Below are 27039 nucleotides of genomic sequence, written 5' to 3' on the forward strand. Positions count from 1 at the left end.
CACATATGATCAATAGCCGAAAACATGTTAAAGAGCAGGGGGTGCGCAACCTACAGCCAAACGCGGTCCGCCAAGAAGTTTCACATCCAACGTACAAAACATTTTCCGGTACAGAAGTATCAATACACACAACACGAGAAAATTCTAAGCTGATTATATTTACCTTCATAAAAATACGGGATATAGCGCCAGTTGTCGGTTAATCAACAGCAATTAACGTTACTGATGACAGAAAAAATGCCTACCGAAAAAATTTTGTCTAAGGTTGCTAATTACAGCCAAAAAAATTGCCAGAGGCGAATGAAGTTATCAATAACGGCCGAAGAGAAAAATGTCCGAAACAAGTGAAAATGTCAATTACAACGAAAAATTATCTATGGCAAGTAAAGTTGCCAATCACAGTCAAAAATACTGTTAGAGACATTACAAAATGAGTTACGAGAGAATAATCTTAATTCTTAATTTCAAAAATCCAACTTGCCTTGTTGAAAATTGAAGGAAAAAAGGGAAATTTTGACGAAAAACTTGGGAATGCCAAAATTACAAGAGCGTCCCGTAAAATACGAATCATACGGTCACCCTATTCATAAAAGTTTCTGGGCCGTGGACTGAAACGGTTGTGCACCCCTCTTGTAGCGTATTACATGTGCATTACTTTAGATGACGAGCCTTAAGGAAATAAAAACATTTGCGGTTTCTTCTTCTTCAAGAAATTATCCTTTGTTTTGTTCTTCGGTCTCCGGCATCCGAAAATCATCAAAGTGAGAAGAGTCTCCATGAAATCCGCAGCAGCGATCAAGGAAAAGCCAAGCCACATTCCAAGGTACCCGCCGATGTAACCAAACAGTTCGACGTTCTTTGAAAATAAACAAAAAAACACAACTCACACAAATAGCTATTTTCATCACAGGTAAAAATTATTCTTAATTACAGCCTCGAACCAGAAGCGACTCTTGGGCCGTGCGATTTGTGTCGCCGAACGAGGCTAAAGGATTTTTGTTCACCGAGTGCAGAAAGCAGCGTTTATTTAATGTTCTGTAATGCTAAGATGAGAAAATAACCGTGTGCGCGAAAATTAATCGCAAATGATCGATTGAGTGAGCGAATGAACAAGTGAGTGAACAGGTGAGCATACGGTCACTGACTTGGTATCTCACCTACTGACTCAGTCATTCATACTAGGTCGTTCATATTGTCACTCACTCTGTTACGCATATGGTGATTCATACGGTCAGTCTCATATTCATTCGGTCATTCATACGGTCACTCTCATATTCATTCGGTCATTCACATGGTCATTCACTCACTAGCTTCTCCGCTAGCTCTTTCAATAACTCATTCGGTTACTCACTCGCTCACACATTTACTAACATAATCACTCGTTCACTGGTATTGAATGCTGTGAGAGAATTTTCCTACCGACGAATTTTCAGATTCTAAACTAAGATCAGAGTTGTCAGAAATTAGCAAACTTCCATCCAAGATTCCATTGAAAAGTAAATCAAATATTAGAACCTGCGCTGCCACCTAGTGAGCATAATTGGAACCAACGCCGCAACTATTGGTGTACATGAAGGGATTCAAGTTCAAAGGAACGAATGATGAGAATGGTGTCCGTGGCAGTATCTGAGGGCGATCGACTGTAAAGGAAAGATTCGAAATACATTATTTAAATAGGCATTCTGCCGGGACATTTTTAATTGACCGTAAAACAGGGATGACCGTTAAGAGGGGTTTTATCTGTGTTTGCCACCCCCCCCCCCCCCGTTCCCATCTCATCCTGTATCAGAAAAAGAATGTTTACAGTGTAATTCAGTTACGAATAATAACAAATAATTCGTTTCGTGCGAATGTAAATGAAGACTGCTGCAAGGCAACACTATCTCCAGTCACATCAAAGTGCCACGTGACGCACCGTTGCAATTTACTGACCAAATAGGCACTTTCAATGCACTTTTATAAGTGCATTGAAAGTTTTTATAAGACCAAGGCGAAAAAAACCAATCATTATAATAGCCCACGCTGTGCTAGCCACGCCTCAAAATCGGTTTTTCCACTGGTTAAAGCTGCGTAGCGGTGCGTGGGTGTTGATTCAGCTTTAGGTTCAGCGATGGAATGTAAATAAAAAAAAGCATGGATTTGAATAATAATTACCTCATATTTCTGCTTGTACGTGTACGTGCGCAGCTCCATCCGCGTCATGTAAAAAACTATCTGAGTTTTGCACCTAGAGAAAAATTCGTGCATTAACGAGAGAATGTCATTCGAGAAAGTCGGAAGCAGACATTTATTGCAATTTCATTGACTTTTTTTTTTTTTGAATATCGTGATCACCACGTATTCCCAAGAGATCGCTACGATCTGTTCATTTTATTAATAATATAATAATTAAGAAACACGACTGACGAATGTTTTCTGATAGGTGTGCGTTGAAAAAAAAAAAGAGAAAATAGAGTATTCCCCCCCCCCCCTGGAGTTTTTCAGCCCTCCTCCCTCTTTCCTTTAGGGGCCATTCAAGTATTACGTAAGCAGATTTTCAGCCATTTTTGACGCCCTCCCCCCCTTGTCAGCAAAAGTTAGCAAAACACTGACCCCCCTTTCCCCCCCCCCCCAGCAGGAAAATTTCGTCAGCATCTTAGAATATTTCATATCTTCAAAAAGGGGTGGTTGATGACATAAGCAATCTTCAACACCCCCCCCCTTGTCATCAAAAGTCAGCATATACGAACCCCCCCTCCCCTCGATGCTGACGTAATACTTGAATGACCCCTTATGGATATAATGAAGCTCAGACAAGGGCGTGCACCACACTGTTCTCCCTCATATTCCTGATGACAGTATGATGACCATTACCATCATACACCGTAAGTGCATCTCGTGACCAATTCAGGAACTTCTAACAAATTGGTGCAAGTTGGAATGTGTCATGCACCAAATAAAAAGTTGTTTTTTTTTCCCGATGAATGCTTGTTATGTTTATGTTTTTTTCACTGGGGGCCATATATGTATTGAAATACGAAATTTAATTTTTTATACGGTTCCTCTGTTCTTTAAATTACAATTGGAAAGTTGTTGCCCTCTCTCACCTGATGCCAACAAAAATATATTCTATGTTTCTAATATTCACTGAGATATTCAAATTCGAAAAACAGAGGAAATTTTGGGGGCAAAACAAAGTACAGTGAGATTGATTTATCATGTTCATGGAAAAGTCATCATTCACCATGGAGAGTTTTAACCACTTCACGTACAAGGTTTTGGCAGAAAATTCGAATTATATATATATCAGTTTAACGAATCGGCGATAAATATGGTAACCTTGTCCTAACCTAACTGCACGTTTGAAAAAGGAAACTTTCACCCTCACCCTACGTGCTCTCTTTCGCTTTTACGTGTATATATAGTAGAAAGATATATTATAAAGAAAGGAGGGGAAAGAAAGAGCAACTTCCGTAGATAATAGGGTTACTATGAAGATTCTAGATAGTGGAAGAAAACACAGAGAATTTGTTTGAATTTATTGCATAAGTGTGTTTGGAAGTAATGATCGCCCGTTATCGTAAACAGGTTAAAAGAGCAAAGCGTGTCAGAAGTTGCGTGCAATATACTGCAATAAAATAAAACGTAATATATACGAAATGCTTACTTAACTCCTGATGTCTACAAATAACGGAAAAATATTAATCTTCTAAAATTATCATAACTTCAAATGTTAATAATATCAATGTGTTCATATGTTTGTTGAAATTCCAGCTTATCAATGCGCATGTTACTGCCAAAGCCCGAAGTGCAGCCAATTCACGACATGGCCGAGAGGTGTGGCCAAACTCCGATTTTCATAAATGTTTCGGGCTTTGGCTGAGCAATTCTCGAAGTGGCTGGAGATCCCTGGCCAAAGTTAAATGTGCAGATGTGAGACAGTCCGACAGTCGCAGCATCCATTTTTTTTTCATCGCCAACGGGTTGTACGTGGCTATATATAGGTCGGTCGATTCAGAAAAAATCGCCAAACTGAAAGGGCAATTGAGGCATATGATAACATAAAAAATCACAAAGGAACATAAGCGTGTAAACACCATCCGGAGCTGCTACAGGGAATTATTGTGTCACACACTTTTCCAGAGCAAGGCGGGTTCGAACCCCACTCGAGGTCGAAGCGTTACGGGAAAAGTTAGAGTTCTAGAGGGCCCGGCTATAACGGAGCCACTTGTCGTTATGCCACCTGTTGATGTAGAAGCAATTTCCACGAACAACGACAGTGTAGAGGGCAAATGGGTGGATGAGGTAGAGAGCGATAGTGATAGGGGGTTTAATTATCGACGATTCTACGGTTAGGGAACTTGGGAACAGAGTGTGTAGGGATTTTCGGGGTTTCGAGCGTTGTCGTGTCTTCCTGGGGGGGGGGGGGGGGGAGCTTAGCAACGTTCGAGACATTTTTTGTCGCCGAAAGTTGCCCTTGCGGGTGATTCTGTTGGTGGGAACGAACCAGGTAGAAGCGAATATAAGTGTCTCTGTCAGAGTACCGGGATTTACTATTATTCGCTAGGGTGGAGGGTTCAAATGTGGCAGTCACTCCAGTGCTGCCAACGGGTAGTATAGGTGTAGGATCCACCAATTCAATTTAGGCCTGAAGGACATTTGCTCCTCGCTTGGGGTCACGTTCTTGGAGCTTTCCCCATTTACCGATAGGTGGCTTCGTTGGGATGGGATCCATCTAAATAGGAGGGGGTCCGGGAGGTTTACGATAGGCTTAGGTCAGGTTTTTTACTCCCAGACCACGTAGTCAGGAATGCGGGTTAGTTAATGATAATCACAACAGTACTGACGGGGAATTACCCACCTCTGACTTGAATGGCTTCTCGATTGACACTAAATCACCGGGCAAATTAAAATGTGTGTTAATAAATGCCAGGAGCTTGGGTAATAAGAAAGATTTTTTAGAAACTATGATAGTTGTGGAGGGTTTGGATCTTATAGCCATTACAGAATCTTGGGCAAACGATGGGGATGAATCTTTCTTACACATCTCCGGATACGATACTTTTTTGAGAAATAGATCTGATAGGAAAGGGGGTGGAGTGTTGATATACGTGAAATCATGTTTGAAGGCTAGAGAGTGTAACGTGCAGAGAAGTGATATTGAAACCATATGGGTTGAACTTGAGAACAAAAGACGTCATAAACTTATTGTTGGGGTTTGTTACAATCCACCGAATAGGGATCCCAACTACATCGCCAAATTGCATGATGAAATTTCCTACATGTGTAAGCGTAAGAGGGTTCTCATACTAGGCGATTTCAATTACCCAGGTATTGATTGGGAGAACCTTTCATCTGGAAATCAGTATAAAGAGCCTTTCTTGAGTTGGTGCTCGAAAATTTTTTGTATCAGCATGTATCAGAAGCCACTAGGGGTACTGCTATTTTGGATTTAGTTCTTACTAGTTCTGAGGATCTAGTTGAACATGTTTCGGTGGGGGAAAAGTTTTCTTCTAGTGATCATCGTATTGCCAGATTTCACTGTAACTTTTCCTTTGGTAAGGTTGATACTAAAAGACCTGTTCCTTGTTTTCGGAGAACTAACTATGATGTTTTGAGAGGAAGGTTAGAGGAAGACCGGTTGGAATCCGTCGGGGTGGTAAGTCAATGGGACGAAATTAGTATGAAGTTGTCCTCTGTTTCACACGACGTCAGACCCTATGTTCGAAAAAGGTGTGTTTGTAAATCGCACCCTCTATGGTTCACGGATAGCGTGCGTAACCTTTACCTTGAAAACAAAAGAGCATTCAGAGAGTATAAAAGTGGACGAGGTGACCTGTCATTGTTTACTGATAAAAGAAATGCGTTGAAGAAAGCGATAGCGGATTGTAAAAAGGCAGTATAATCTAGGTTGGCAGATAACATTGCCTCTGACCCAAAATCATTGTTTATATACGCCAATAATGGTTGTAAGGGCCCCCTCTCGATAGGAGGCTCTAGGGTAGAGAGCAATGTAGGCATGTAGGTATGTGTAGTGCTTTAAATGACTTTTTCACGTCGGTTTTTAATGGAGATGATGATATTCGATATATGGGTGTTGCATGGGGTAATAAAAACCTCAACGATATTCAAGTGGAAGACCTCCATGGTCCTAAATCTTCTAAAAAACGTATGTGCAAGCAAAGCACCAGGACCAGATGATATCTATCCCAGGGTCCTCAGGAAATGTGCTAATGAATTCTTGGGGCCAGTCGCACAGATATATAGGAGTAGTGCTGCTGAGGGTATCGTCCCAAGGGATTGGAAACTGGCTAACGTTGTTCCGATATTTAAGAAGGGTAGTAGAGAAGTGGTGTCTAATTATCGTCCAGTGAGTTTGACGAGCTCCCTCTCGAAAATTTTGGAAATTATCATCAAAGGCAGTTTGTGAAGTGGATGGACGAGAATAATGTATTGTCGGATAATCAGCATGGGTTCAGGAAGGGGAAGTCATGTGTAACTAACCTCCTTTGCTTCTATGATTACGTGACTAAGGCTTTGGGTAAGAGCAAATTGTAGATGTGGTTTACCTTGATTTCCAGAAGGCATTCGATCGGGTCCAACATGGCAAACTCTTGAAACGTTTACACGAGATTGGAATAGGGGGCAACTTGCTGAATTGGATAGAATCGTGGTTAAGAGGTAGGTCACAACGAGTTGTGGTGAACGGGGAATTCTCTGATTGGACAGGCGTCACCAGTGGAGTTCCTGAAAGAAGTGTCCTTGGCCCCATACTTTTTTCACTTTTTATCGATAAACTCGATCAGGGTATCGATGGGATTACTAGCAAATTCGCAGATGACGTGAAGCTAATGGGGGTAATCGGGAATCAAAGCGATAGGAATCGCGCCAGACCAACCTAAACAGGTTTGCAGCATGGGCAAATGAATGGAGCATGACGGTTAGCGTTAACAAGTGAATGGTCGCTCATTTTGGTTCGAATAACCCACGGTTCTCTTACGAGTTGAATGGTGTCACTATCCCAGATGCAACTATGGTCACGGATTTGGGAATTCTTATTGACGAGCGGCTCAGGTTTTCTGAACATTGTTCAGCGGTGGTCAAAAAAAGCGAATAGAATGCTTGGTTATATTTTCAAAATGGTCTCTTCGCGTTCTCTTAAAGTCATTCTTCCGCTTTTTCGAGGCTTAGTTCGTCCTGGACTGGAGTATGCTGTAAGGTTTTGGAGACCATACCTGCAGAGAGGTACATAGACTTGGTTGAAGGGATGCAGAGAAGAGCTATGCGTGTCCTTATTGGCACACGGAGCTTGAGTTACGAAGAGATACTTCATTTTTTGAATATTTTTACATTGGATGAACGCAGGTGTCGAGGAGATATGATCGAAGTGTTCAAAATTTTCAATGGGATGGGTAGGATGGAACATGAACTTTTAGTACACCGCCAATCGATTGCTTTTACAAGGGGCACCAGTATCGATTGGTGAGGGACAATGCAAGGCTATGGTGTCGCAGAGAATTTTTCTCTAATAGGGTTGTTAATAAATGGAATAGCTTATCCCCGGAGGTGGTAAATTGTAACACAATTTACACGTTTAAAAAGAAGTATGATAAACATTTTGGAGTAAATCGAGAAGCTATCCATTCTTAGAATAAGACAACTATAGGTATTCTTTATGGGCATTGTATAATATTTTATCATGTACACTGCTGGCCACCGTAAATGCAACACCCTGAAGGAAGCATGCAAATAATATGAAATTTACAACATGCATTAGCGGAGGTGAGATATGCAAATGATTAGAATTTCAACGCAGACGCACATCCCGCGCGCCTGTGGCGCCACTTCAAAGCGCTATTTAAGGCTTGGAGATTTCGACGATTTGAAGTACGGCAATTGTGTTTTTCTTGTGGTTTTTTCAAAAAAACGACCAATTATGCCTCGTAGAAAACAGCGATCATCTTTTGATCGAGTTCGACAGAGGAAGGATATTGGCCTACCGAGATTGTGGATTATCTTTCAGGGAAATCGGTAGTCGTGTTGGACGAAACCAAACAACTGTAATGCGGATATGTGATCGTTGGATGCAGGAGGGTACGACGGACCGACGTGTTCGATCGCATCCACCTCAGTGCACCACTTCACGTGATGACGTGCGTATGGCAGTGACGGATCGCTCAGCCACATCACGAACCATAGCACAGCACATTCAGTCTGTACCGCATCATCCAGTGTCTGCGCGTACCATTCGACGCCGTTTACAGCAGAGTGGTCTGTCCGCAAGACGTCCATTGCTTCGTCTACCCTTGACGCAGAACCACAGACGTCTCCGCCGCCAATGGTGCGATGAAAGAAGGATGTGGACGGCACAATGGAATGAAATTGTCTTTACTGACGAGTCACGCTTCTGTCTGCAACACCACGATGGTCGGATTCGTGTCTGGAGACACCGTGGAGAGAGGATGCTGAACAGCTGCGTTATGCACCGCCACACTGGTCCTGCACCGGGTATTATGGTATGGGGCGGTATTGGATATCACTCTCGCACTCCTCTAGTACGCATTGCCGGTACTTTAAAAAGCCAGCGCTACATCTCCGAGGTGTTGGAGCCAGTTGTCCTTCCTTACCTTCAGGGATTGCCCACAGCCATATTTCAACAGGATAATGCGCGACCACACGTGGCACGCATTGTCCAAAGGTTCTTCGTCAATCGCCAGATTGAATTGCTTCCCTGGCCGCTCTCCGGATCTTTCGCCGATAGAAAAAATGTGGTCCATGGTTGCTCAACGATTTACCCAGATTACATCCCCAGCTGCCACACCAGATCAACTTTGGCAACGCGTGGAAGCTGCTTGGTCTGCTGTACCCCAAGAACACATCCAAAGTCTCTTTGAATCAATGACGAGGCGTGTGGCAGCGGTGATCTCCAAGAATGGCGGCTACTCTGGCTACTGATTTTGGCAGGAACCACACTTCACAGAAGTCTATAAATTTAATCATTTGATGCTTGGTCAACATGTTGTCTACAAAATAAATATTGTTGCGATATCTCTTGTCTTTCTTGGTGTTGCAATTTGGGTGGCCAGCAGTGTATATATATATTGTTTGTAATTGCATTTTTAATTGGGTTGCTGTATTTTTGAAATATATATGATTCATATTTGTTATGGACGTCTTTTTCTCAGCAACCTCGTTGGGCATTTTGCCTGTTGTGGCGTTGTATTAGTTTTCGTATTCTAAATTGACCTTTGAGCTTGGCGATGTTTTTCTGAATCACCCTGTATATCAATTGTATTGGATTGGGTCCATGTAACGAGAGAAATTTGAAAAAAAGCTACATGCATGAAAATAGACTTGTTTCAAGTTGACAAGTCACTCGTTGACAAGTTTTTTGTGTCAAATTTTGAAGGAAAACAATTATTACCGCATCATGACTGCGGTTGGATGGGTAGCCATAGCCAACGAGGACATAATTACCACGAAAAAATACGCCGACTTGTTGATGACTCCGAATCATGTCTTTTGTTATCGGACATCGGCCAGGCCAGGGATTTCCGTTCCCTTCGTGAACTAGCAGGCCAAAGCCCGAAATTCGGACATTGGTCAGGTCTATATTCAGTGAAATTGCCAGTTCACGAACTGGCCAATTTCGAGCTTTGTCTAGTAACTTATTGCAAGGTGTCACAGATAGAACCAACGATAAAGACAAATAATAAGGCAAAGGGAATTCCTAATATGTGTTGACAGCTATGGCTGCCGTCTTCAGAGGATAAATATAACCACTACCACGCTGACCGGAGATAATGCATAGTTTTGTTACCAAATCCTAACTCCCGGTCAGGATTACACCGTTCAAATCAGACGTCGCTCTACATTCTTCAGATATGCAGTTTCAATCTGAACACAACGTTTGACTTGAACAAATGTACGTTTCAGAGAAAACGGAAGTTAAATCAATTGGTAAAACCCCACTTGGGAGTCCCCGTCAGCGCGATATCAGTCCATATATCCTCTGAAGATGTACGTGTAAAGAATTAATCCAGCTTAATCCGGCTTCTAGTATAGCCTATATCGTTGGTTCCTTCTGTGATTTTATGTCAGACTTATTACTTCTACATAACAACAAATACTTTGCAAAATTACAGGGAAATCAATTCTTCAAATAAACAAAATAGACATAAAATGATTTGGCCTGGTCAGAACAGCTTCAACCAATAGTCGGATTGATACAGTAAAACTCCTCTAAAAGGACACCCCCTCAGATGCGGTCATCCCCTCTTTTACGGCAGAATAATAATTCCCCGTCGTGTAATAAATGTATGCATTTGAAAGTCCTGATTCACGGCCACCATCGGATTTTACCGTACGTAAATCTGTATACATTTTCAGCGCATTCAAAGGATGCACTAATGATCTGGAAACAAATGTTACAAAAACCTCCTGATAGGGAGGGGGGGGGGGGCGTTTCAGGCAGCTGTGATACGTGTAATCTTTCACATTTGTCCTTGGACATTATTTTTTTCGGGAATTTACCGCTAACGATCCCCAGACATGCTTCCCGTGACTGCCGCAAGATATCGTGTGATGGTGTCATGCCACGGAATCAACTTTTGACCAGCTGTAGCAAAGACAGTGTCACCTTTCTGCTTTTTCTTTAGGCTGGATTCACATTCGCAGACACGCACTCGGTGCATTATCACACGAGACTTCGAACACATGCCTGTTCTGCAAACGACCTCAACGTGTTATTCAGAGAATTGTCAATAACACATGCTATATATGAATGCTAATGACATGTTTATTGGTGATATGAATGTTATTAAACTCGATTATGCGAAACAGTTATCTCAATACCTCAGATGTAACATAAATATGAACAGCAATTTCCATAATGAACGTTGATTTAACGTCAACGAAATACAACGTCCAAAGATATCGCGACACGTTTTGCAACGTTTTTAGTTGTTTCATTTCTCTCCCCCCCCCCCAACGAATTCGAATTACACATATTTAAAATTATGATAATAAATAATATATCATTCTTTTTGTTTGTATAGTGGCGCCATCTTTTGTGCACATATATAAATGGCGTTGACAGGGGTGCATTCGCATGGTAAGCCTACTCGAAGATTAATAATTTTCAATAAAAATGAGATCTCTTCTACGAGATTGGCAACCATCACTTAGCTGCCACCCCTCTTGTCATTGAAGGTTTATACTTTGAAGAGACAATGTCTCAAAAATGAGTGAAAACACCTCGGTTATAGCGGCAAAAAAAATTTCACGGTTCCTTGATTGTCGCTACAAAAATATTTGACAGTTTTCTATTCAAAAGTCATAGAAAAATTAAGAAATAAAATGGAGTGCCCTGCAAAGTGCCAATATATAAAAAATCGAGCTTCTTAGTAGAAGTTCCAAGAGGAATCAAACTATAAATACTGTATACTTAAAATATATATACAGGGTATTCTGTTAATGGACAGACAAACAAACTCAGAGGGTTGTTTGTAGGCATCAATAGGAACAAAATGCAATAAAACATGGTGTAGCAAATCACGTTGAGAGGGTGAAAATCGCGAAAAACGCATGCACAGAGGTTTCGACGTCACGCTGGAACGATAAAAAGTACAATAATAACTAGAAAAAGATTTATTTCATAAATTATTACAAGAGTTGTTGGAAGTGGCTGCCGCTGACGTCATTGCACAGTCTGCAACGACGCGAAAACGGACGCCATCACGATACTAATTGAAACAGGCAACTAACACGTGCTTACTACCGCAATAGAGCTAATTTACGTCGTCCGCAGCGCGTGATCCTACCCCAGCGCATGCGTTTCGCGACGCTGCTTACGTCAGATATGGCGAGCGAACCCACGAACACATTCAGCGATCAACTGACATCCACCTCTCGTCTCGTCTGGACTCAGAGCCTGCATGCGTTTTTCGCTATCTTAACCCCCTCAAACGTAGTTTGCAATACCACGTTCCATTGAAATTTTTGTTCCTCTTGATGCTTACTAACAACCCTCTGAATTTGTCGGTCCATTAACAGAGCACCCTGTATGTATATTCAAAGACCAGGAAAGGTTACTCTTATATACGTGCTTACTAATTAAACTACCGTTTCCTATGTTGTAAAAATAATCATTTTTCTAATGGTTTTTCTCATTTAACTGTTTTAGACTCTTTGAAAGCATTACAAAAAAATCACGGAATAGGAACTCACTCTCGTGTCTTCAGCAGTGAATTCTTCGTGACGCACATCCATTGACTCGTAGCTAAAAAAATACAGTACGATATCAAAATAGATTCCTATCAGAGTTATCGGAAAATTTATTGGAAATTCACAAATTATTTAAACTAGATATAGAACAGGGAGAAACATGTTTTTTCTGGATTTTATGCTGAGAAGAAAAACAAAATCTGTTTCCTTCATATATTGGGCTGAGAAAAAGCCGTCCTCTACCGTCCCAACTGGGAGTCATTCGCTGAAGTTAAGAGAGGCTATTAATACCTCTACTTCAGCGCGAGTGAAATAAGGAAAGCTGGGTCATGCCGTACATCTTAGCATGGTTACCCGGAATGAAAGAGGGTCTGGGTCCGAGTCCCGATGATTTTCTTTCCGAGTTCACCTCAGCATGGAATCTAGAAAATATCCGATTCCTTGATATATTTTGGTCTGAGAAAAAGATATGAATAATTCTCAAATGATAAAAAAGTATGTGCCGATTTCTCGCATGTTTCAAGGCAGTTGTGCGCAAACATTTCAGTCCTCGGGCCAGATTATGCGGTATTTCTGTTTGTTTGATACTTGTGGGTCAGAAACTTGTATGTATCGTGTGATCATATGTCCCGTATTTTACGAGACATTTCTGTAATTCTGAACTTTAACATCTTTTTTTTTAAATGAAAAATTTCCCGTTTCACTCTTATTTTGAATGACACGCACATGAACTTTTGAAATCAGCATTAAGATTGTTTTTTATGACTTAGTCATAGTTATCGTGTCATATAAACACATTCATCTCACATATTTGTCAAGCGTATGCGTTTTGTTTGGTGAATTGCAAATTTTCACCCGTTGCGGCTTCTGGAAGCTCCCTGTTTCCCGCCGTTGGCGATTTTTGAGAAATTTTATCGATAGTTGGCAGTTTCACTTGATAGTTGCCATCTATCGCTATAGCCTTTGATAATTTTTATGGTTGTAATCGACCACTTTAATTGTCTTTGACAGGTTTTATTTTTGGCTATAATTAGCAATTTAATTGTATTTGATAATTTTTTGGCGAGAATTGGTGTGGACACCGACTTTCTTTTTCCCGAATTTTCATGAAATAGCCTAGATATTTATTGTGTTGTGTGCATTGATACTTTTCTACCGGAATACGTTTAAGGAACCTCTGAGATAGCACCTCCTAGAGATAGAAGGCCTCTGCACGCTGCTTGTGACGTCAGTACGTAGTCCATTTTCCCCCAGTTTAGTAAGGGGAAAAAATCCCCTGCTCGTGCCAGTGTCATCTTTGTGGGGAAAAAAATGATCAAGCTCAGGATTGGCGATTTCTATGCTCCACATCCAATCGCTATGCGGTATTTGTGAGCCAATCAGGAAGATTCTACGAGAAAATAAGAAGAAACGAAATAGGATGCTGTGTTTCTAAATGTGGCAAATTTGCTAGGTAGTCTGAATGACGTTTATAGCAAATAATACACAGGCCTTCTATCTCCAGGAGGTGCTGATCCAGCTCGCTGGCCGTAGTTTGCCCATCACTATTTTAAGGCACTTTCAATTATACAAGGATGACGTCACTCTCCGCTGCCATACGAAGGCTTTAACAACTGGCTGTTCCGAAGATATATTTTGGAAACAGAGAAAATTGAACTGCCCCCAGCGGGGAATCGAACCCACGTCCTTTCATTTTCCGGGTGAACCGGACCCTAGACCACTAGACTACAGAGGCACCGAATCTCTCTCAATCTTTCCTTGGAGCTCGTGTACACTGAAAGGGACCGTACATGGACGGCCAGACCAGACTCAGGCCAAGCTCACAACTGCTGACGCTGCCGCCAGATGGCAACTCATACAAGGATGACGTCACTTTCCGCTTCGCAACAGCCAGTTGTTAAAACGTTCGTACTTTCAATTATTTATGATCAATAATATATTTTGGTATAACTCACAAGCAGGCAGATGGACAGAGTGTTTGGCATTCCTGGTAGTCCGAGTCCAAAGGTCGCACTATCGAGAAAAGTCATGTAAAATGAATTTATTCGTGACCAAAAAAAATAAAAACTTTGAAATTACATACAACGTTATTCAACTTTTTGAAATTTTTTAAGTCATTTAATAAAATAAATCTAATTTTTTATTAGCCCCTGATCGAAGCCAAAAAAAACACATGAAACGAATATTTATGGTATTTTTGTAAAATTTATTCATCCATTTATTTAATTTTTGCTAGGCCGTCACTTCTCCAGTTTGTTACATTTTTGCTGGTTCGTGAATTATTTCTCGCATTTATTAATTATTTGCCTGACAACCTCCTCATATTCACGGTATTATTTCTTGCCGGTAATAAAATATTTTTTCCCATTTATTATTTGCTGGTCCGCAAATTATTTTTGTGATTTTTCAATTTCTTGTTTTGATTTTTTTTTCCGTATTTAAGTTTTTAATGTAAAATATCAGTTTTTAATTGTTATGATCCTAACAAGGATTATAATTTTACTCCCAATTTAACAAAATAATAAATGCTTACCGTCATCCCCGAAACAAAATGGCTTCGTGTTCGGCGAAGTGATGTATTCTGGGTTGAAACAGCCGTGAGCTTCGATTGATCTGTTGAGCAAACACTCTTCTATACACATCTGCCGAGAAATTTATCAGCATCAATCTAAGGATTTGGTACTATACATTCATGTAAATTCTACGATACCGATACTTATAGACATTCATACAGTCTGATCGAGTGGTCCGTGTCCACCTCTGCTTATCCATTGAATCTTATAGTCGGTGCAGTTTGTAGAATATGGGGCCGGCAGGAGCTCTTTCTCGTTCTGCGCAAGAAAAATGGACCATCACTGATAATACTTTTTGATCATAAACATTAAAACTTCTAGCAAATACGTATTTGAAGCGCTAAGCACTTTTGATAGGCGCTAGGTACATATTTATGAACTTTTAGTTTTAATTCTGATTATTGCAATATGCAGATCACATTCTGATTACTGCAATATTCAGATATACAAAATTTACAAAAGCGAACAGAGCCACGTGAAATGTTTGATTAAAATAAGCAAACTATATTTTAATGACATCGGTTTTAGAATTGTTGTCGATGTAATACAAACTTGTGGGTGTCAAAATATCAGAAAAAGAGCAGTAAGAATATAGTGGAATGAACTGCGTACAAAATAGAATATAATATGAGACTATCAGGGACGTAACTAGGCAGGTGCACAGGGCCCACTTGGAAGGGCGGGCCCAGAATGGACCTAAATGGGCCCAAAAATGGGTCAGAAGGGGGGGCCTAAATTCAAATTCTTGAAATGGCTAGCTACGGCCCCGGGGGCTATAATTTCTAGAATTAATCTTCCCATTATTACAGAATAAATAATAACATGAAGAATGAAAAAGGCAAGAATTACATACATTTTTTAAGAATTCGACGTTCACAAGAATTTATCTCCGGAAAATTTGTACATGTAAAAAAAAAATTGTATCATTCTTATTTTATTTTCCCTCGACGTCTTTTACCCCTGCTTTGCGGCTACAGTACAGTGCACGCCGTTTAAGGCTGGCCGCACATCGATTAGGCACGACGAGACAATACAGCTTTAGACAAGCTTAGCCACTTTTGTTCACATTGATTTGTATGAAGCAAAGTTTCAATTTTTCTCTGACCAGCTCGTGTGCGTTGCGCTACACAAATCAGCATAAACAACAGTGATTAAATTGGTCTAAATGTCTTGTCTAGTCGTGACTAACCGATGTGCGCCCAGCCTAAAGTTATGGCATCGGGACTCGAGATTTCTAATACCGATTAATAACCGATTTATAACTATCCGAAAAAATCCCGGCTGTAAGTACGATGACCACGTGTCCCGTTCGGTAGAACAGGACGTGCGGAAACGGGATAAACTTTTCTTTCTTCCCACAATAGGTTTTAAAATGTTAAATCATGCATTTTTTTTTTTTCAATTGCTCTGAAAAAGGATTTCTCCCTACTTTTGAGTTAGAAACTTGCTTTTATCAATCAGAAATTGTGAGGAGTTGGAATGGAAACGTCTAATTATGTATTTGTAATTACAATATTTTCTACAATGTGCCGTACGTTCCATAGATTTCCTCATGGAAGTCTCCAGGAGGAGGAACTGTGAATGAAGCCAGTTGAAAGAAAGTGACTTTGAACTGAAGAGAATGACTTTTTTCGTACCGTACCGTTGGCCGATTACCCTTTACGTGAGTTCCTCAAGTAGGTATTAGATAAAGAATACACACGTTAAATGTACGTGATGAATACATTTTATTATAAGATTCACCTTCGATATGTACATCCGATACTGTGTGCAAGCTTTCACCGAGAAGCCGTACCGGAACGGATCGAGCATCTTTTCTGGAGGATGAACTGCGATCTGGAAACTGTTTGGTATTATGCTGTAGAAAGCGTTTGCTCTCGAGGATTGCAATTCGAAAACGTACTCTGCAAAGAAAATTCGTGATTTTTACTCTGTACCGGGTGTCCCGTAAGTCCTAATTCGGCCTTTGGCTCTTCAACTGTTCGTCGTAGAATAATTTCAAAAAAACCCTCAAAATGTGTCTGCACCAGCGTCGAGAGTGAAAATACGTGTTTTAAAATGAAGGAACCTAAATTTTCATACGGTCCCTTTGTCCTTTGACTCCCAACGTAGGAAAAGTTGTAGCTCTGTCCCTTCTGAGACAAATTAAAAAAAATCATGTTTCCAAGTGCGATATTCGCCGAGATAATTGAATTACAAAAATCGGAGAAAAGTTGAGAAAGAGCAGCAGAAACTAACGGGCAACGCTTCTTTCTCTCATTTAAAAAAATTTTTCCCGATTTTTCAATCGAAATATCTCATAAAATATTGCACTCAGAAACATGGATTTTTTTTTTGTTGGTTTCACGAGAGACAGGGCAACAACTTTCTAATTTGAAGTTGGAAGACGGGGGACCGTATAAAAATCTATATTTTGTTATTTTGCAACACACTGAATTTTCACTCCCGAAACTGGTACAGAGGGGACTCCTTAACACATTTTGAGGATTTTCTAAATTAGTATCATACCTCTATGACGAACGGTTGATGAGATAAATGCGAATTAGTACTTGCGGGACACCCTGTACAATTAAACGAAACACACACACACACCAAGACACACTTTCTTACTGTTACAGGTTGCGCTCATAGTGGCATAAAATAGTCATTGGCACGCGCCAATTTTTCTGAAATGAAATATATGTATTTAATTTACAATGGAATATTCCTATAATCAGGACTCTCATATGCAAATTGGTTGATTTTATATTAATTTCGAAACATCTCGTTTGGGGAGCTTTTTGAGCCCGCTCTGTACAATATTTTTGATGAGAGAAGGTAATGAGACTACTTCAAGCTGCAAAAATTAAGCGCAAAGCTCCAATATTTTTCGAAATTACTAAACTAGTTAAAAGTATTTACACGTTCGGTATCAAAATATAGCATACGTTAAACAATCAGTTATCATTAAACGCTATAGTATATTTGAAAAATGCAAATGGCATTGAGGCAATAGAATGTCAAAAGTCAGTGTTTTTCTGAAAACAAGGACCACTGAAATGTGTGAAACAATTTGACGGACCACTTGTGTCCCGTATTACGTGATATTGCTGTAATTTTGGTTGCTAACGATTTTTATTTTTATACATTTGTCCCGTTTTTTCAACATTATTTATTTGAATTTTGTAATGTTTACTGAAGTCGCAAATACACAGCGTTTTTTTCATAATATACACTGCTGGCCACCCAAATTGCAACACCAAGAAAGACAAGAGATATCGCAACAATATTTATTTTGTAGATAACATGTTGACCAAGCATCAAATGATTAAACTTATAGACTTCTGTGAAGTGTGGTTCCTGCCAAAATCAGTAGCCAGAGTAGCCGCCATTGTTGGAGATCACCGCTGCCACACGCCTCGTCATTGATTCAAAGAGACTTTGGATGTGTTCTTGGGGTACAGCAGACCAAGCAGCTTCCACGCGTTGCCAAAGTTGATCTGGTGTGGCAGCTGGGGATGTAATCTGGGTCAATCGTTGAGCAACCATGGACCACATGTTTTCTATCGGCGAAAGATCCGGAGAGCGAGCTGGCCAGGGAAGCAATTCAATCTGGCGATTGACGAAGAACCTTTGGACAATGCGTGCCACGTGTGGTCGTCACAAGAAAAACACAATTGCCGTACTTCAAATCGTCCAAATCTCCAAGCCTTAAATCGTCCAAATCTCCAAGCCTTAAATAGCGCTTTGAAGTGGCGCCACAGGCGCGCGTAATGTGCGTCTGTGCTGAAATTCTAATCATTTGCATATCTCACCGCTAATGCATGTTGTAAATTTCATATTATTTGCATGCTTCCTTCAGGGTGTTGCATTTACGGTGGCCAGCAGTGTAAATTATATTTTGATAATTATTTTCAAAAATTATAAATAATATCCATCTCACATATTTGTCAGGTTTAACGTTTTTGTCCGCAATTTTTTCAGAATTTTGAATACGATTTGTGTGATTGTGCCTGATTCCGAAAATGTTTTTGGTGACGATTTGCGATGTCGAATATTTTCCGGATTGTTATTGAAGATCCCAGTTTCTACCGCATTTTTCTCAATGAAATGTGATTATTCGAATATTTTTTTGTGAAATACATTTTTATTCACTGTGATTTGTAGTAGCCCTTCAGAAAATGTAGCAGTATTCAGAAAATTGCATTTAAAGCAATGAGTTGCAATTTTTTGCAAAATTTAGTGATATCCCGTATTTAGGGTCCCAATTTCCTGCATTCTCCTCGATAATGTATGGTGAACCCTAGTGTGAAGATATAATTTTATTTAAACCCGTATGAATATTATTACACTCGTGTGCAAAATCAAGAGAATTAGCACATTATGTCGAATTTCGGAAAAACTATTGGACAAATTTTAATGAAATTTGGTACGAATACGCAGTTGTAACAGAGAAAGAGATGTACCATACAGAAGTCATAGTAGGCACGCATGATTGTCAGTAAAGCTCATCATTGCAGGAATGTCCAAAATGCACGTTGAGAGAACGAATCGAAAATGGGTCTAATATGGGGTATGGGTCCCCTCTCACAGTCAGACAGGTCGCACGGCACGACGGCATACTGGGCACGAGTCAGTTGAGGAGTCTCTGTGGCAATCGGTCCTACTCCTGCAGCAATGCAATTTTCAGTTCCGGGATGGTTCTCGAGGGAGGATGGCGAGATGCAATTGCCCTCCCAAGAGCATCCTAGACATATTTTGCAGGGTTTAGGTCAGGAGATCTGCTGGCTGGCCAATCCATAGGCCGAATATCCTCACTTTCCAGATAATCGTTGACCAGGGGCTCACCTGGTCAACGATGGGCCGAGCTTTGTCGTCCATGAACAGGAACTGAAAGCCAACTGAAAAGTCGAACTTAGGGCTCTAAGATCTCCTCTCTATACCTCCTAGCAGTCACGGACCCTCTGCCAAACACATGGAGGGGTGTGCGGCAGTGCCGTCTTAAGGCATGGACCCTCCCGGGCACGGCCGGGGGGCCTCAAGAGAAAAAGGTCCTCACAAAAATGAGATCTGGTTGAAATTTTCAAGAATTTGCCTGGTGGGGGCCTCAGAAAAATCACTTGGCCCGGGAGCGCATGAAGCTCTTAAGACGGCCGTGGTGTGCGGCTGACCAGCATGGTGCCTGCCCAGAGCATGACACCTCCACCACCATAGTGGTCCATTTCCCCGATGTGGGAGGGATCGTATCGGGTACGGCTCTCTCCAGATGAGTGTGCGTCGAGAATCAGTGTCTAGGCTGAATCTCGACTCATCTGTGAAGAGCACGATGCTCCGCTGAAGTTTGGTCCAAGGCTGATGTTGTCTGCACCATGCTAAACGCGCTCTCTTGTGTGCTGCAGTAAGCGGGACGCAAACAGCGGGTCTTGTGGCATAAAGCCCTCTCTCTCATGAAGACTTCGGGCATCACTAAACCGTGAAACTCGGGTTCCATGCAGCTCACGTGAGAGCTGCGGTGCTGTAGTAGTCCTGTGGCACCGCGCTGAAAGTGTCAAATAACGATCCTTATTGGTCGTCGTGGCTGTTCGAGGATTTTGTCCAGGTCTTCTCGATATGAATCCAGTGTCTTGAAACTTTCAACAGATACCCTTTACGTTAGAGAATATTAACGTGGGTATCTGTCTGGTAGTTCAAGTGTCTTAAAACTGTTTCCACAAATTGCAGACAACACTGGGCGTAACATCTAGCTCTGTAACCACTTGCACTTTTGATTGCCCTGTCTGCAATCTACCGACGATTCTTCATCTCATTCCATCATCCATATACATTCGTGGCTACTCATTTTACTTGATAGCTTGTAAAATTTACCAAACTCTTACGAGAAACACAGCGAATGTAGCCGAGGAGTATGAGTAGTCTTGCGCTTATCACCCCTCCGTGGTCACAGCTCCGCCGACACGCACGTGTACGCTTACGTATTCGGCACTGACTATTTGCATACTTCTTCGGTGGCAATATTAGTGCTTTTGGTTCAGTACTTTTTGTGAAAATAGACACACACACACACACACACAATGTGCGAATTCTCTTAATTTTGCACACGAGTGTAATATCAATTACAACGAGTGATTAATTTTATGAAATCTGCCTGTGGACCACCTATGTCATCGTCGCGGACAACTTCTGGCCCACAGACCACAGGTTGAGGAAACGCTGTTATAAGTGATAACACAAGAGATGCAGTAATTAGACTCACTTATCTGGACGCCATCTTTCGGTAAGGTCCAGTTCGGTTTGCCCCAAACAGTGTTGAACGCAAAGCAGTTTATTGGCAAGTTCTGTGGGCTGAACACTCCGTACGTAACTGGACTTAATTGGACAAAAACAATTGGTACGAATAAATAAATAATCAGGTAAAAAAGAAAGGCATTTATGCATTTTTTAAGTGACAGGTTGCAAAGACATTGTGGATGGTAAAATATGAAGCGGACAGTCGCAGTTATTATGCAACAGCAAATTTTTAAAATTTTCGCACCGCAAATCAGAAGCCTGAATTCACTTCTTAAAGTGAAAACTTTATAAAAATCATTTTAACTGTATATGTTACCGGTAAATGTGATAAATCGGTTATTATATAGAAACCGGTTACTGTGCATACTTACCAATCGTCTTAGTAAGTTTGCTAAATTCATCCTTCTTAAGCCGGAGTTGTAGCACTGAAATTTTACAAAAGATCTTTTATAAAACTTGAAAAATTCATTCAATAAGTGCATCAGTTACATTCGGGCAAATGCAACCGGTGATCTTATTGGTTGAATTTTTTCAAGTTTTATCAAAGAGCTTTTATAAAACTTTTATAGTGTAATTGGCCGAGATTACAGTACATAAATTTGACAAAAGATATTTTACAAAACGTGGAGAAAACCACTTAAGCCACTAAGGTTACATTCTCTTGTAACCTTGTAACGGATACGCTAATTGGTTGCGTTTTTCAAGTTGTAGCAGAGCGTTTACAAAAATTTTAAAGTGTAATTTCGGTCTTACCGGTGAATATACATAATACGCAAGCGTCGTTGGTGAATTTGATTAATAGTACTAAAGAAATTATGCATAATCTCCGGTGAAAGTGATAACATCCAAGAGGCATTGGTAAGTTCGATAAATTCTGAAAATAGTATCACTTTTACCGGCGTTATGCATAATTTAATATATACTTGAAATTTACCGCATCTATGATTATGCATAAATACCCTAATATAACTGGTGAATTTGATAAACATGAGGGAAAAAAAAATACAAATGAGTGTATGTGCGATGAATATATAGTCGAGCCCGATATAATGATTCAATACACGCATGAATTATCATGCAGGGTATATAATTTAGTAGAATTTATCATGTTTACCAATGACGCAAAGCTCAGGTATTATGCATAATCGTCGGTAGAAGATGACGATTTTCATGTACTTAAAAAGTTTACAAACGACGCTTGGGTACTATGCATGGTCACTGGCGAAAGTTATAAATTTAGGGAAATTTATCAAACTTACCGAAATGATCGGTGATTGTGCATAATAACCGGTTGTTATGCATAATAACCACATATATCACATTCACAGTGACATATACTTCTTCTATTAAGAATACTTCTTCTATTATAAATACCGATCTGTTAACAGTTCGTAATTGGTTTATTGCTAATGATCTTCATATCAATATTTCCAAAAGTAAATTTATCAACTTTTCCTTACGCAATATTCCACATATTGACTATGACATAATTTTCCATGAACCAAATTGTACTAGTAATAATTCATGTGGCTGTCAACGTATAGAACAAATATCCTCTATAAAATATCTAGGTATTTATATTGATCAAAATCTAAAATGGATATCTCATTGTAATCATTTAAAATCAAAACTCAGTTTCATTTTATACAAATACCTTCAACCTGAAACCATATGTAAACCGATCTTTCTTGTTAACATATTATTATTCAATGTTTCATTCACACTTACTTTATGGTCTGCCACTCTGAGGAAGTGATTATGTCACCAATATTGCACCCATTATTTCTTTACAAAAAAAAGTTATTAGAATTTTGGCAAGCAATTACATCACTCCAACAAATGAACTTTTTCTTCAATTAAACATCCTTCCTTTAAGACATCTATACTTTTACCGATCCATACTTATAATTAAAAAAAACCAATTCTCTTTACCTCTGAACTCGTCAAGAACATCTAATAGACACAATTTTATTTACTCAATGCCTTTAGTTCATAAAACTATCCTCAAAAAACATTTTAGCTTTCTCATTCCTGAATTTTTTAATAGCCTTCCAAATGATCTCATACAGTCCCCCTCATTTTCAATTTTCAGAAAAAAACTCAAAAAACACATGCTACAAATTTTCAATATTGAAAATTATTTCTGATTTCATCCACGGAATCTCAATCACTCCCTGTTGTAAGTGTATTACTGTCTTTTCACCTCCAGCTGTCGAATTATTCATTAAAATACCCATGCTGTCAACTCTGCTCTGCCAGTCTAATTCATACATAATCATATGTTGATTTATAGTTTTTTTTTTATGATCACTAAAGCACCCCCCTGTGACCGTTGCATTATTGCATTATTTATATATATTTGTATTTTATGTAGTATATGTGTTTGTGTGTAATCACATTCCCCCCCCCCCAACCCCCCTTCCTATTTTGATGTTTTTTTCATGATTTTTTGTTTTCAATCTCAAAAATCAGTAAATAGTGACTATTTTACACTGTATGATAATTGAAATGTTATTGAATTAACTTCATTATAACAACCAGTATGGGACCTTGGTGTCTCCTTGGTGGTTTTCACTAACCTAATGTATTGTTATCATTTATCTAACATATTAATAAAAATTGAAATTGAAATTGGTAAATTGGTATTCTTATGCACGTACCTGAGGTCATCTTCTGTGGAAGTCGATACTCTGATCGATTTTTTGACAGAAAACATCTCGTGGTTAGCTTCGAATTTGTTCGAATAGATACGACGTACGTTTTCCGCACATACATCTGGAACTGTCGGAAGGTCGTAAGGGGTAATTGCTGGTGCTGGTCTCTGATATCATGGAAAAAATACATTTTAATTGAAGAATTATGTTAGTACTACATACATACACTCTTCACTGGAACACTTCGATTTTGTTTCATTAGAAAAAAATATATTTTTTAATATTTTATTACATTTATTCATTTCTTTTGGCTGAATGCAGTGCACGAACTTGCAATATAAATGTTACGGTAAAAGCCTTAGAGAAGAAATAGAGAAAGCCAGTCTATTCATTTCTTTCATGCACGGCCGCCAACATAACATCACGTGACTGCCGTTGTTGGAGTTTCAGTGGTTGGCTACTATCTCTAATTTGGCGACGCGTGTTGTTTTCGTCCTTCTACACTTTTCAGTTTGATGGCTTTTACTTTTCTCAGAGGAGTTTCGCGGTCAACCTCCGAGAAATTGATAATTTTGTACAATCGCAATTTGAATTCAACGAGTTTGAAGTTGAGGCCTTCGACGAATTCAGTGAATGTTACATATAATCCTAAATCCTAAATATGACATAGAGGCCTGTGGGTTCCGACTGAAATTGGCAATCAGTGCATACCCCTGAGTCATTTCTTAGCCATCCTGGACTAGTAGTGCTATTTTCGCCATGGTTGTATATGTTTTATTTTTAAACTACTTAGAGTTTAATATTACCCATATTGGGTTATTAATGTAGGGGGAAAAGAAAGCTTAAGTTGGCTGGAGGAGAAATAGAAAGCAGAAAGTGTCACTCAACAGGGCAGTGACAGAATGTCACTTCATCAGCCTGTTAGGACGTCATTAAGTTATAATTAATGCTATTCTTTTAACATTAATCATTCATCATAATGCATATATTACCTACTCTCATTTTTATGTTCAGCGTCAACTATAGATCATATTAATAAATGCGATTATATGTTATTATTATTAAATGCAGTTAATTATGATTATTTGATTAAATATATATTATCTACAAATTTGATATTTTGCAGTTGGTCTAATTATTTACACTATATATAGTTGCTTATATACATTTTTCACAATCCCGGTACCTCCGGTCTTTTCATAACCAAAAAGTTTTTGGGTCTGGAAAAAGCTGATATCTGATCTTTTGGGTAAGTGGATATTTCCCTAAGATGTTGGAATTCTGACTCTTCAAGAGTTTGGAAGAGATTATTAGCCAGCTTTTGAGTAAAGGCGTGTATGGTGGGCATTCTTATATCGTTTCTTATACTTCTATTCCTGATGAACCAATTGGCTCCCAGCATAGCTCTTATTGTTTTGTTTTGATATTGTTCTAATTTAACCATGTGTTGATTGCTCGAGTAGAGCCACACTGGTGCAGCATATAAAAGTATGGATCTGATAGCCATTTTGTATACATTTAATTTGTTCTTGATTGTCAATGTTGATCTGCTTGCAAGTATGCGTTTTAAAGTGTGTTTTGCTACGTCTGCTCTTCGTATTACATAATTGCGTTGTTGCACAAATGTCAATCGTTTGTCAATTATTATTCCCAGGTATTTAGTACTTATAACAGGTTCAATGAATTTCCCCCCAACCACTATTCCGGCATCTGGGGGTAGATCTAGTTTTCCTGTGATCCACATAAATACTGTCTTGTCTGCATTAAGTTCAACTCTGCTGTTTTCGCACCATGTTTCGACTTGATCAATTAATTCTTGTAAATTACTTAATGCCTTCTGTGGTTTTCTATCTGTACAAATTATCATCGAATCGTCTGCGTACAGCGCAGTAATACCCTTAATTGCCACTGGAAAATCATTCATGTGATAATTGTGGAGGCATGGTCCTATAACACTGCCTTGCACTATAGATGATCTAATTCGTCTAGTTGTAGATATTGTGTCATTGATTTTTACATAAAAAGTTCTTGCTGCAAGATAATGACGTACAATTTTAATTATGCTAAAGGGTAGGGCCATTCTAATCATTTTATAGAGCAACCCCTCACGCCACACTTTGTCAAATGACTTACTTAAATCCAACAGTGCAACTGCAGCTGTATCATGATAAATTCTAGCTTCTTGGAGTGTTTCTATAACTCTTAATACTTGTGTGGTTGTAGAATGACCGTCTCTAAATCCATGTTGTTCGGGCCCAATTGTTGGATGAGACTTTTCGTAAGTGTTGATACGTGTTACCACAACTCTCTCGAATAACTTTCCAAAATTACTAAGCAATGAGATGGGTCTCCAATTGCTTGGAAAGTGCAAATCTTGGCCAGCTTTTGGTATAATTTTAACAATTGCTGTTTTCCAGTTAGATGGGAAATATTTGAGCTCCAGCAATCTATTAAAAATTTTGACAATATATTCTAAAATATTATTGGGCAAATTCTTCAGTGCCATATTTGAAATTAGGTCATGCCCAGATGCTTTCCGAATTTTCAAATGTTTTATTATTGTTTTTAATTCATTGATATCTGTTGGAGTGAGAGCTGTTTGTGTTTCAGGTGGAGGGTTATCAAAATATTCATTAATAGTTCTAAGCACTCTCTCGACCTGAACATTTGAAGTATTAATGTTTGGTGAGAATTGCAGTTCAAAGGTATCTGCAAATACTTCTACCTTATCTTCATCTGTATATACCAGTCCATGCGGGCCATGTATAGATGTAAGTCTTTGGCTACGGGGTTTTTGTGCTCTATAAATTTTATAGAACGACCCATCCTCACAATTAGCATCTTCTAGGAACCTTAGAAATCGTTCACTTGTAAATTCCCTGATTTCTCGACGTGTATTGTTTCGTAATGTTGTATATCTGAGCCTATGTGTAGCATCTCTGGTTCTTTGCCACCTTCTTCTAGCTCTATTCTTTTCTCTTATCATTTCCCTCAGATATCTGGGGAGTGCTAATGGGTTGTTTTCGTTTGACCTTTACATCTGTGAAAAGTGAAGAGTCCTCCTTTGACTTGTTTTTCGGAACAGCCGTAAGCACAACGCGCAGTTACCATTTTTCACGAAGATTTCGAACTAATTCACACACCTCGTCCTACTTACCATAGAAAATGGCCAGCACAGGGAAGGACGGCAGTCACGTGACACAATGTTTGCGGAGAAAAAATAGGGTTTCCCTCTCTCCACCCTTGTTTCTTCAAGGAATCAATTAAAAGTAAATCAATTAATTAGCTTCAGACGATCATTGATTAATTAATAATGATAATTATTTAATATTTGCATTTGA

The 27039-nt window shown here is 39.5% G+C and overlaps 1 protein-coding gene across 1 annotated transcript; it reads right to left on the reverse strand.

The window, feature by feature from the left end:
- Window positions 1-175: 175 nt before the first annotated feature.
- On the reverse strand, window positions 176-14834 carry LOC149084099 (uncharacterized). Its single transcript, XM_089234450.1, has 5 exons — window positions 14738-14834; window positions 14160-14217; window positions 12208-12259; window positions 2155-2227; window positions 176-856 (listed from the first exon to the last, which is right to left on the reverse strand). The coding sequence occupies exons 1-5, from the start codon at window positions 14741-14743 to the stop codon at window positions 671-673; spliced, it is 375 nt and encodes a 124-aa protein (XP_089090576.1). The 5' UTR covers window positions 14744-14834; the 3' UTR covers window positions 176-670.
- Between the last annotated feature and the right edge of the window lie 12205 nt (window positions 14835-27039).

The sequence above is a fragment of the Pholcus phalangioides genome, unplaced genomic scaffold (genome assembly GCF_987345545.1).
Source record: "Pholcus phalangioides strain wild (caught in Gottingen) unplaced genomic scaffold, Ppha-v1.0 ptg000008l_1, whole genome shotgun sequence".
In the NCBI taxonomy this organism is placed as follows: domain Eukaryota; kingdom Metazoa; phylum Arthropoda; class Arachnida; order Araneae; family Pholcidae; genus Pholcus; species Pholcus phalangioides.